The 13,065-nt window shown below is 35.2% G+C and overlaps 1 protein-coding gene and 1 pseudogene across 3 annotated transcripts; one reads left to right on the plus strand and one right to left on the minus strand.

The window, feature by feature from the left end:
• The window catches only part of LOC135150463 (uncharacterized), a 108,235-nt pseudogene that overhangs the window by 52,327 nt on the left and 42,843 nt on the right, over positions 1–13,065 (plus strand).
• On the minus strand, positions 1,703–12,001 carry LOC108209356 (protein STICHEL-like 3). Of its 3 annotated transcripts, none has more exons than XM_064086980.1 (7): positions 11,712–12,001; positions 9,123–11,289; positions 6,915–7,134; positions 5,720–6,295; positions 4,122–4,773; positions 2,383–2,446; positions 1,703–2,014 (listed from the first exon to the last, which is right to left on the minus strand). In XM_064086980.1, the coding sequence occupies exons 2-7, from the start codon at positions 11,166–11,168 to the stop codon at positions 1,922–1,924; spliced, it is 3,651 nt and encodes a 1,216-aa protein (XP_063943050.1). In that variant the 5' UTR covers positions 11,169–11,289; positions 11,712–12,001; the 3' UTR covers positions 1,703–1,921. The 3 variants fall into 3 exon arrangements, with proteins under 3 accessions (XP_063943050.1, XP_063943052.1, XP_063943051.1); XM_064086982.1 differs by having other exon boundaries at positions 4,122–4,770; positions 11,712–11,988; XM_064086981.1 differs by having other exon boundaries at positions 11,668–11,808.

Below are 13,065 nucleotides of genomic sequence, written 5' to 3' on the forward strand. Positions count from 1 at the left end.
TCCGAGTACCCCCATTAAAAACAGTTTTATAATAAATCAGTCAAAACTCAGTTTGACTCCAAATACTCTGAGTTAAATACGGGTTTGACTTTTTTCTTAAAGTATGAAAAATAATTAGAAACATAGATGTGACAATTATTAAAACTTGTTTTTATTATATTGTGAGATAATATTGAGATAATAATATATACTTGAACTGTGAACTCAATTATTGTTAATGTGTCATAAATAATATTATTTATTTATTAATAAATTATTGATGATATTTGATAATTATTATTTATATATAACATATTCTTATATATTAATAACAAAAAACTGTTATACTTAAGTTTGAATTTTAAACACTTGTAATTCGTATATTAAAATCTGATTAAGGCGCTGCTCCTGAGTGTTTTTAGGAGAGAAAACAAGTAAATGTAAGTGAAAGCAAATGAACTTTCACTTTCATCCACTTTTGTAGTGAAAGTTTTGGAGTAAAACTATGTCCACTTACTTTCGTCCCTTTAAAAAATTCGGGAGTACGAATAAGAGTGAAAGTTATGTAACTTTACTCCTCTTCTCCAATTGCTTTCCTCCCTGTTTATAACTTGGAAGCAGGACGTGAAAATAAATTTAAAACATGAAAAACTATTAATATCGAAGTAGCTACATGAGTACTCGTCTCTGAGTACTTTCCGATTTCCGAGTATTCGTTTTTTAGGACAAAACCGAGTCGATTCGATTTTCATTTTTACAACGTTGAATAAAACTAATTGTTTGTCTAGTGTGTGTCATGAGCACATGCTAATCGTTTGAATTCTATATTTTTAGCTCATTTTGATTGGTTTTAGTTTTTATATATGTAGGAGATCCACCATTATTATAAATATGAGCCAATTAAAATAAATTAAATACATGCAATTCAACGCTAAGCATGTGCACATCGGAGAACTATCCTAAAATTAAATATAGTACTCCCTCCGTCCCACTAGCAAGCTTACGTACACTGTTTGCATGTATTTTGAGGCTCTTTATAGTTCAATAACATTTTTTTAATTTATTCCTTTTTTGAATAAAAGTTTAAACGTCAAACTTTTTTTCAAGATTTATTAAAAAAAAACCATTATGAAAGTCTACTTTACAGGAGCTTCAAAATGCGTGCCAAAAAATAACGTAAACAACCTGATAGGACGGAAGGAGTACTCTCTAATTAAATAACGTGTTGTTAACCATCGTATGTCTAGGTTCAACTCCCCCGTCTGAATTATGAACATCTTATTGTAACTTCCAGAAAACAAAGAAAATGGTATTGTAGGCTACCGAATGTCCCTTCTTTTGGATATAAGGGCGGGTTGATTGGATGCCTTTCATTGGAGGGTGTTCCGCCTACTTGAAATTTTTGCAATTTATTTATTAAGCGGTACAAGAAGGTTATATTTCCGCATCAATTTTTTTGGCCCCAGGATTTTTTGCTATAATAGCCTTTGACCAACCAGCTAAAAATGCCTTTTCATCGTATTCATCTATTCCATCGGTCACTTTTAACTTTTTTTCACGCACCTTAAAAATTTTGACCGTAAATAAAAGTATTATTTTAAGAATTTTCTTTTCAGGAATAAAATACTATAGTAATACTTCTTTTGCAAAAAAAAAAAAAAGTTTTAGAACGTAAATGGTCAAAGCACTTAAAAATACTTACAAAAGAGCGAAAAAACTAACATATCCAAACAGAAGGCACAGTTTATACTTAAAAGCAAGAAAGATTTGAGCCGAAGCAATGCAATTGACATTCTTCTACTCTATAATTTCTTATTTCTAAAATGTAACGAATTTGACAGATAGAATCTACTCTTTAAGTAACAGGAAAAAGGAAACTAAATTCATACAGATTATGGCTACAATGAAGAAATCTTCGAATCTGTGATGTATAACTCTATCTTTACCTTGGCGACTTAGTAGCCATGCACCTTCCACATGACACAAATTTCACCAAAGCTTTTGATTTCCTCACTCTGACTTTTAAGCGGGAAAGCTGCATGCACGCAACATAGTAAATACCCCACTATTATAATCAACTTCATAAAAAATTTGTAAAAAATATACAGCATGATATATGTAGCAGCTTGTCTGATTTTAGATTGAAAAACCGCGTGTGTGTACAAGTAGTAGATCTTATAAGTTCATCATAGAGCTGTGTAGGGAATCATTGGCACACATATGAAAATGGGAAGGCACATAATCAAAGGCTTAAACAGATTTGGTATTGGTATTTATAATATATTTCATGGATTTTATACGGAAAGGATGCCAGAAAAAATAATATTGACTTGCGGAACTGTACTGGCTGAAAGTAGTATAAGGACTTGTTAACATGGTTGTTTAAAGATTTGTGACACATACCCTTTTATGAGTCAATTTGGATGCCTTCCAACTAAGATAACTTCTTGATCTAGGTTCTAATCTCCTGCAAAACATTAGTGATTAAGATGTTAATAGCTGTATCATGGAAGAAAGCATAAGACTTCATTCAAGACTAAGTATGATATTATTGATACAAAAGCAACTACACTAAATACTGCTTCAATTAGATCAACTCTTTACAAAACGAACGAAACTATTGAACTACTTTCACATTTATTCCCAATTTTAGAGGTCTTTGTATAAACAATATATGTACGAATAAATTACAAGTAAGCTTGTAACTTGCATAAGATAATCATTTAAATTTAGAAAAACTGTAAAAGAACCTCAAATAATATTGGATTTCTTGAATCGACAGCGTATAACCACATGGCAGACATGGGGTCTTACTTTATTTATACTAGCCGACACTACTTACCTCCTTGTATGAGATGCTTGGACCCCACTCAAATCTAGGCTCTGTAAATTCAACCCGCCAACAAGGAAATAACTACATGGTAGGGTTTGCTTATAATCAATTACGGAGAAAGTGTTTGCCAAACATCTAGAAGCGATAATCCAAGAAACTAGATAATTAAGGCCCCGGCTTGAGGAGTTCCACACACTTCTGTTCATTAACGAAATTACCAAGTTTATTAAAGCTTGTAACTAATAGCTTACTAACAATATGCAACATCCTCTTGACACTTGTTGGGCTAACCTAACACAATACCACATATTTAGGTATCATAAATCTCTCCCCCCAACAGCCTCACCACCTTATCGCTGAATTTCAACACCAGTTACCTCTACTTCCAGCCTACTGAGTATTTAAAGTAACAATACTATCCAATGTTCCAGAGCGTTTAATCAACCAATCCGAGCTATCCACCACAAAAAACAAATGAAATTTGCTTGAACGGGAAAATCTATATCATTGCTATTTAAATGTCCTAAAATAAATGTTAAACGGATTTTCTAGTGTGTGCCCATGGGCACACTCTAGAAAGACCCAATGTTACATTGAAGCTAACTATACACCGACTAAACTTCGGGCTTAGCACTTAACATTTACTAAGAAACACATACCCACACTACTTTTGTCGATGTAAAATTATTAAAGGCTGCCTCGATGGTGAAAATATAGGGATGTCTATAAGAATGTTACTGTAATGTGCAAGTTTTTGGTCAAGGGTTTCACTTGGTTAACACGGGAAACGTATTCCCATCAACCGGTTCCTCGCATGCCTCACAGGATTCCAAATTATTGCAGTTCTCATTTTCCCCCATTTCCATCAACCCAGATGCACCTATATATGTATAAAACTAATATTCTAAAGAGTATAATTATCCTAATTTAAAAGCCTTTCCCTAACACCTTTAGGGTTAAGGAGAACTGGTAACTTAATGATATCAAAGCTCAAGATGGGCACCCGTTTCCACTCTCGACCCAAGTAATGGGTTTTCGAGTGAGCGGAGTGTTAGGAGAACTGGTCACCTAACAAATATAGTTAATCAGCAAGACATTAGAAAATATCAGCAAGCCATATTAGACAATTGTGTGTTCTAGTAGAAGACAAGTCCAGCATTGGCAACAAAAGCACTGAATTTATTGACATATTCAAACTAATTACTCTCTGTACAAATATAGGGGCTTCAGTTTGTGTTTGTAAAACCAACAATTTGACATGTAAAATTTAATTATGGCAGTATGCAATTGTCGAGAAAAAGAGACGTACAGATTTTCTTGTTCGAGCTTTTCAGCAATAGAAACAGCTTTGCTTTTTGACCGCCCACTTTGCTGTGAACCTCTTTCTGCCTGCATAATTATATGCGCAAGGGAAACCTTGCTCCTCACCATGCTTTTACTCCCATCTCTTTCACTTAGTTGCTTTTGTTCTGCAAGAGAAGCCATTATAGAATTCTGATGCGAAGATGCTAGTTGTTCATTCCAAGTACCTTGCAGCTCTCGTCTAGCAGACTGCATATTGCCAAGATGCAGATCATCTTTCGGTTGTCTTGGTGATGCTTCAATTTCCACTATTTCGCTCCTACCCATTCTAGTTGAATCAAAATGTAATGCTTCAGCTTCAGTTAGATCATCTCTATTCCTCAAAGTTCTCCCACTAGTATCATCATAACTTGTCAGAGGCATCCTTTCAATGCTAAGAACTCCTTGTTTTGCATACGCTTGGGGAGAGCCATTTTGCGAAGCTTTAACATGGGGAACATTACTTCCTGTTCTCCTATCTATCCTTGACTCGCATTTGATTTCTATTTTCACAGGGGCACCAAGAACAGATTCAAATGCCTTTAAAACGTGCGCCATAAACTTTTCTGCTTTAGATTGCATCAGATGGGAGCTAAATGTCAAATGAACTGTTGAACCTGCTAAGTAAAGTAAAAAACATAATGAAAAGATGTCATATCACTTAAGCACTTTTGTGTTTTCATGTTGCAAGGGAATGACTTCTAACAAGTGAAGAGGCAACACGTGTCATGCATACAAGAAAATAGCGTAATATATAGTGGAAACACGATTTTATCTTACTTTGTGTTTTCAGAATCACTAGCTATCAACTCAGTAACTATGATCTCATTGTAGGCTAGTAGTTATCCCTCTTGGTTTTGTAACAGGAGGTTGAGGGTTTCAGCCCCACTGGAGCATGTGTGTGCGAGTATAAGAGTAGGGGGCATGTCAAAACCTTTCATAAATTAAAACTTGCGTCCAAGTAATACATGTTTCCACTAATTTAGTTCCTCAATGACCAAGTTGATCCATGCTTTTTGATCAGCCAACGAGTCGTTGACTGGTCGACCACATCATAATAATTATGAACAAAGTTTATTAGCACGACTCTTTTCTTAGGAAAGATATCTGCAAAAGCAATTTAAAATCCTTTGGGATTCACATGAATTTATTGTGTGCGCGCGCGCACACACACACACGTGTGTGTGTGTGTAAGTGCTTGTTGGTTGCTTTCATGCCTAAAACAACGAAAACGTAATTTTCTGAACAGGATATGTTCAATCGTAGTGCACATACCTGCTCATAATACCCTCCGGATTTCACAAGGAAATAAGTGGTAAAAATGGAGAATGAAATCCTAAATCTAGTGCCATATTTAGTAAAGCAAGGAGAAATAAATGCATGAATAGTATGTGAGATATTTTTTCAGTTCCACTTGCATATCTAACCCCAAACTGCAGTAGAGGATACCAAGATATAAAACAATTTTCAAAAGATGTTTCATTGAAAAACTAAGTACAAACTTAGGTAGAACAAAGGGAACATTTACTGCACAAGTTAGGAGGTGATGCAAGTTGCTATTAGTACCTGCACCAAAACTGACTCCGACCAGTCTGCCTTCTTGGTACAAAAATTCCCTTATGCTATTTGAATGGATCTTGTCCAGAACCTCTAACCACATCTCTTCGATTTCCTTATTAAATTTAGCAGGAAACTGTCTGCTCTTTACTATATTGTTATGACCAGAAACACCAAACGTCTGCTGAGGAATCATTCCCAACCCAGAATGTCCTTTAATGTCTAGACTAGTCCGACCTTTCATTGTAGCATTATTGTAAGTGTCACCATAATAACCAGCTTGAAGGTTATCCATTCTAGAATTTGTTGCCATTCCTGCTGCATTATTAGGTACATCAGTATGTTCAGCATTACTTCTCCGCGGCATGTTACTTACATTTCCATTAGCGTAATTTAGGGCCAAGGGACTCTGATTAAAACTAGTATCTGCGGAAGAACTTGGCAAATTATATTGTTGATCAGGAGCTAGTTGCAAGAGGGCAGCTGTTAGCCATGTCAACCTGTCATTTGACATTCTCAGCTGCTTTTCAGCTTCAGATAATGTTTTCAGAGCTTGACGTAGTTTTTCCATGTCTTCCTTTGACACTAAAATTAATGCATAAACATATGAAAAACTGGTATAAAATAACCAAAAATGTGTAAATATCAAAGGTATGAGGTAAAGTAAAGGGCAGCAAAGCTAGTAGTCGTTTTATGTCTAACCTAGAAGAGAGATTTATTAGTATTCGATAATTAGCTTCTACACTTGGCTAATCGAAATGTGTAGGCTGTATCTGACAACAAAAAATAAAAATATGTAGGCCGTAAATTTCAAGGGATATAGACATTCAGAAGCTTACATTTAAGCGGAAATAGCCTGAAGGATGGATAACTATTGTGACAATTTGCAGCCTAACACAGACATAGCTAAATAAAAAGGTCATCGCTTTCATTTTGATTAAATATATATTTGTTATTGTAGTCATTATAATGCGGAGCTCATATGCTATGACTTCTGTAGCTGCTAACACACACACATTTTTTTATTACACATACTTTTTTTTGTCATTATATTGCGGAGCTCATATGCTATGACTTCTGTAGCAGCCTAACACACACACACACACACACACACACCACACACACATTTTTATGAGATTGAACCAATATGATGAACAGTGTTTTGTATTATTATATGGGTACAATAGTTAAAAGCTTAACTTACAGGGTTGTCGCCGAAAGAATTTCCTTCTAAGCCGTCCTTTCATGATATCATAACTTCCAGCAAGAATATCAGTTATTACTGTAGCAAGTTGTGACATCAAGGCCAATGGCTCAACGCCAGATTCCATGATCTCTCTCAAATTCTTAACAGTATTGACTGTATCAGCCGAAAATGCTAAATCAAGTAGGTCCACCAACTTCTCATCAGATACAAGTCCAACCTGTACGTACACACAGTGAGAATGTTAACAAAAAGTAACTCACAGTATAAAAAGATGTAACAAGAAGTCTTATATGTGCAGAAAGTAAGTGAGATACCCTTAAAATAATAAAAAGAAAGTACATTAATACTTATATTAATAAGAGGACGTACCGACATTCAGCATAATTTTAAATCAAGTGATGTTATAAATTAGAGAAAAGAAAGAGCAACCGAGAAGAACCAAATAAATATCCAAATTATAGACAATTGACATGTTGTTGCATTAACATAAATAAAAATTGAATTTATAGCATCCAATTACACCCACACCCATGCTTGCTCACACCCATTGTGGTACAGCAACACATCATTAACCAACAGGTCTTGATTGCTGAAACATTAAGGGCATTAAAACCTTCTATAATATTTCTTATGAGAATATGAGATGATGATGAAAACCAAACCATCGGAAGCCATGTTAATGAGGATAAGTTGAATCAGAGCATTTTACATTGACGAATGTTGCTGCCAGTGGAGATGCAACAATGCTTATTCATGTGGAAGAGATACAAGATGCTTGCAAATCGGCGAGGAGGACATTAATTTGACAACTTTTTCAACTTCATGCTAAGATATGGGGAGTAAAGAAGTTTTTTTAAAGAGCTGCGACTGACGAGTACAATATTCCTATTCAAATTCCCTTTGTTACAAAGCACAAAGCATCAGGCTCAGCAAAACAATGCCCCAAATTAAGCATTTCATGCTTAATAATACAAATTTTAAAGCATTTAATGTATCCTGCCATTTAGGTAAGCATGTAATGTTTGTGCTGTATCTGGTCCATTTGGCTAATTGTTCAGTGGCAACAACTGTTTGCAGCCGGATTTCTAAAAGACTGGAAATAAGGTCTGGATCAAATTTAAAGTCTCGAGGCCCCACGTAAAATTAGTAAATTAGTAATATTTCTATGGATCTTAACAACGGTATCCAAAGACAACTTTTTTTTTTTGAAATTTGAATACTTAGAACCTCTGCTTTGAAGTAATTAAACATATTGTTCGACCTCTTCTGCTAGTAATCAGATAAATTCACATATGAAATAGTAAAAAACATACTTAAAAGCTGGCAACAAAATAAAATCTAAGCTATCATAGTAATGCCAGGTTAAGAATTTTGGATGTATCAATATTCAATATTGACCAAAACAATAAATAATTCTATTACAGTCGTAAAATTTGAATTCGGATATAATCTTGATAAACCATATAAGTGACAGAAGTCAGTTATATCACTCTATGAATTGCAAGAACTAACAGAAAGAAAAGGGAACAATTATTCAAGTAAAAACAATGCCTAAAATATGCAATTCGTTATGCTTTTCACTTATAGTAAACATTGCACATATGCTGATAAGTAATAAATTCAGTTAAAACTAAATAACAAAATATATCTAGCAATATTATCACAAAAAATATTGAAAAACCACATTCTCGCCCACATCTGACATCACTGAATACCAAAAAAAATTGAAAGTGAACTGTACATGTGCGGGTAATACTTTTTCAGGACATGTCAAAGTTAAAGCTACCTCAGCTTAAGTAAAAGATGATGCAGAACACATACGCAAATATAGTAGATGTTAAGATAGTGCAAGGTACAACTTCATTTACAAGATTTGAGAATCAAGAGATCAAAGATGTTAAGTAGAATTTTTATACATGCAGCATACATATTTTCTCTATAACAAGATGGCAGTGATGTGAAGAATCTTTGAAAGAAACCTTAAGATGCTAATAGAGTTAATAGTACAAAAAACTTTTCGCCTAGAGATACTAAAGTGGGTGGCATTGAAGATAAATGTAGTAAAAATTAATGATCTTGGTACCAACAAATTTGTTCTTGAGCACTGCATATATGTAGTTAATGTATTTATAGAAGTTCATTTATTCAAACAAGATATAAACACGTGCAATGAAATGAAATGTTCTTCTTTAAAGACAAACTTACCAGTTCCTGAACCAGGAGAATAGAGATTTTCTGCCCTAGCAAACTCAATTGATCAAGAGTCATCTCAGCGTCCCTTAGTGAGCCATCCGATCTGGAAGCAATAAGCTTCAAAGCATCCTTATCAATATCTAGATCTTCTTTGGTGGCAATCCACTGCAGAGTATAGATAATTTCAGCATCCTTTAACTTTGGGAAGAAGAATTTCTGGCACCTGGATATGATCATATGAGGTAAAACATCAATACTTGAACTGACAAGGACAAAAACGACTCGCCTGGGACTTCGATCCATGACCTTTGATATAGCACTCCAGCAGTCAGTAGATAGGGTATCACAATCATCGAAAATGAAAATTCTATGCTGTAATGGGTGCCGATGAACAAGTGTGCTGTTAAGAATATCCATAATACTTTGAAAATCGAAAGTACTAACTGGACCTACTTCTCGTATGTATTGACTTCGGCCCTTGTCATATGCAGTGCAAGACACACAAACTCCGCACGGTTTAGGATGATCCTCTGACTGGCAGTTTAAAGCCTTTGCAAATATGCGTGCACATGAGGTTTTTCCTGTCCCTTGAGGGCCATAAAAAACATAAAGAGGCCCGATTTTCCTTTTCACAACAGCATTAGAGAGAGCCTGGGAAACCAAATTCTGCCCCACTAGATCTCTGAAGGTTCTCGGCATGTACTTTTGAATAAGATTTTGATGTCCACCAGTTTGGTGCTGTTGTAACTTCTGCTGTTGACCAGACCTAGCTTCCGAAGCAAGATCAGAATCAACTTCCTGCTTCAATAAATTATCAGCAAAAATGCCTAACTCACCCGAGTAATCATGCACCCAAGCAGCATTATCCGCACTGTCCTGATCATCAATGAGCAAAGGAAGTTCCTCCTTGTTGAATTTACTAGACAAACTTGAGTGATCAGATGTCACAGGCATATCAGAAAATTCCCCTTCTTTAGTCAGTATACCGCCTTTTCTTGACTTTGAGTCCGACAAACCACAAGAAAGGCTTCTGCCCGCACTGTCAAGAAATGATTTTCCCCTATGATGAATTCGTGACCAGTTCCAAGGAATACCACATCCATTTCTGGGAGCTCTTGTAACATTTGGATCGCCAAACTCTTTTCCTCTCCCCTCCATTTTATATTTTGAGCGTGCTGCTGCTGCACCATGAGCTAATGGATTAGAGGGAATAGATTTATCATTTTGCGTCATAGTATCTCTTGTAGCTGTAGCTGTTCGATTTTTCCTTGCACCTCGAAACTTGCGCCGCTTACCCCTCTTTATAAGACCATTGAAGTGGCTATGAATGCTTGCTTCTGCTTCTTTAAGGGGATCGTGGCAATGATTGTTTGAGTATGCTACATCACTGTCATCTTGAACTTCTTGTAATTTTTCAGGGAGGTCTCTTGGATGATCATCTTGTTTATGCCTCCCCTTTTGATTAAGTTTTGTACTCCTTAATCCAGCGTTTTCTGAATAGAAGTCATGGAACAAATCAATTCCATCTACTGGACTCTCATCTTTCCCACGTAAGAGGTCATTTGCCAAATTTCTCCCCGCTGATACTTCCCTTCTACTACTTCCATGCTCCCGCACTCCACTCTTCCGATTACGGTCACTCGTAGCTGGAACCTCCTTGTTACGCATGCTCACCTCTCCACAAGCCACATCTGTCATTGGCAAATTAGTAGAAGGTGGTAGACTCCGCAAAAATTCTCTATCACTGCTCTGCCACTCAATGCCTACAGACCTTCTTCCATTTCCCACAAACGCACCATTATCACCTCGTCTTGATAGTAAATCAATCGCAGACGGAGAATTCCATGAGGGTGGACTCATCGATGGATCCCTCAGAGATCGAGACCTCTGAAGAACAACTAGATCCCTTGTAATAGACCTGTCTGACAATATAGGGCTTTGCTTATGCATATGGTTCTTCAAATGAATACAGTTCGTCAAATGAATATGGTTGCGGAGATGATCACTGCTATCACCATTTGCATCCTTAAGTATCCGGTCCCGGACAGCCCTGGTCATGTTCAGTACCTAAATCGATCCAACCGCATAAATAACCCATCTTCAGCACAGAATATCAACAAATCTTGCATTTCCTTCATTTGCCACTCCAATGCAGCCAACTCCCACTAAACAAATCCCACTAAAGTACCAAAACAAACATTAAGCTTCAACTCATGTAATCAAACATTCACATTGCCAATAAAAATAAAAACAAAACCTCTAATAATTACATCTGGGCAATCAAATTCCAAAACCACCAAGTAGTCTAGCAACAAACCAAACCAAAAAAAAAAACACAAACCAACTTATAGTACAAGCTTTACAGCTGTAAACTCAAAACGTTAAACAACATAGGCAAGACAAGGTGAAAAACATGTCTCACTTCCCAAGAAAAAATACCATCTTTTTAGCCTTTACAATCAATGACTACAAATGGGTGATTGTTCACTCATAAACACACACAAATACACACACATTAAATAAGAGGTGGAAAGCAAATGACCATTAAATTGCATACCAAGAAGATTCACAAAAGGGGTCTTGAAATAACACCAAAATCACCTGAATCAGAGGCAAAAAAGCAAAAGGAGCAAGTGACCCGTTTCAATAATTAAGCTTGGCCGCATCAGCAGTTGAGCTGAAAGATAACATGGGTTTGTAACTATCTCTATCAGTCACAAACTGAGTTCAAACCCTCAACTTCACAAGGTTTTCTTGGTTGAAAATGATGGAAAGAGGGTATTTTTATTTGTTTAGTGGACTGAAATTTAGAAAATCAAGAAGTCTCAGATTCGTTTAGTTTTGTTTTGTGTGTTTGTGTTTGAGTTGGTGTGTGTATGGGGAAGAAAGTACCAAGACTGGACAGTACTTACTGCAGTATAAGAGCAAGTCCAATGCTAGATGCTATATATCTATTGCTATTGCTATAATATAGCATCAAAAAGTGTTTTTTGGTGCTAAAATAAAACTTGCACTCCAATGCTAAGTTCTATAACTAGTTTCAAATTTAACCAACTCATTAACTTTTACCTAACTTCTATAAATTTTATTAAATATCTCCAATGCTAAGATGATGTGGCAACATGGATGGATCCATCCTTGGTTTCAAATATAGAACCAAGGATGCATCTATGCATGGATGCATCCAAATATAGCATCCCTTTGGAGTTGAGTTTTTTTACTTTTGATGCTATAATATAGCAATAGAACCAAGTATAGCATTGCATTGGAGTTGCTCTAACGAAGCTGTCTGCACAAAATAATGCAAATATGCAATAATATGCTCTCGTTTTTTATAATGCTAATTTATAAATTTGTTCATAATTTCTAAAATCATCGATCTAATCAATTAATCATAATATATTTTTTTAATTATATGATATATTTATATTATTATATTATTTTAATAGATCTAATTAATGTCCTGATTGATAATTTCAACAAATTTCCAATTATCCGATTAATCATTAAACTAAAGATTGTCGATTCTAATTTTAAATTCTTACAACATCGATTTTATTTCAAAATAAATATAATATTGTTTTTATACTTTTAATGAATTATTTAATACTTATGAATAGGAATAATGGAATAACTAAAAAGATATATTATACAAAACATTTTAAGTGATAGTGATATACTTTATATATTTCCGAAAGGGGAAATTTGTAAACTACTCCCTCTGTCCCATTTAATTGTATACGTTTCTTTTCAACTGCTCGACACGCATTTCAATGCTCTTATAAAATATAGTTCCGTAACTTATTTTTGAGATTTTTTTTTCTGAATAAAATTATAACATCCAAACTTTAATTCAGAAAAATAAAATTTTAAAAATAAATTACAAAACTACACTTTACAGAAGCATTAAAGTCCGTGCCGCGTCCCCGTCCCCCAATGTATACAACTCAGGGGG

The sequence above is a fragment of the Daucus carota genome, chromosome 2, assembly GCF_001625215.2.
Source record: "Daucus carota subsp. sativus chromosome 2, DH1 v3.0, whole genome shotgun sequence".
Taxonomy (NCBI): Eukaryota; Viridiplantae; Streptophyta; class Magnoliopsida; order Apiales; family Apiaceae; genus Daucus; species Daucus carota.

Coding starts and splice junctions, on each gene's coding strand:
- LOC108209356 (XM_064086980.1), bottom strand. CDS start 11,168: ATGACCAGGGCTGTCCGGGACCGGATACTTAAGGATGCAAATGGTGAT. Junction 4,774..5,719: donor CGGAGTCAGTTTTGGTGCAG/GTACTAATAGCA, acceptor TACTTTACTTAG/CAGGTTCAACAGTTCATTTG. Junction 2,015..2,382: donor CCAAATTGACTCATAAAAGG/GTATGTGTCACA, acceptor GCGTGCATGCAG/CTTTCCCGCTTAAAAGTCAG.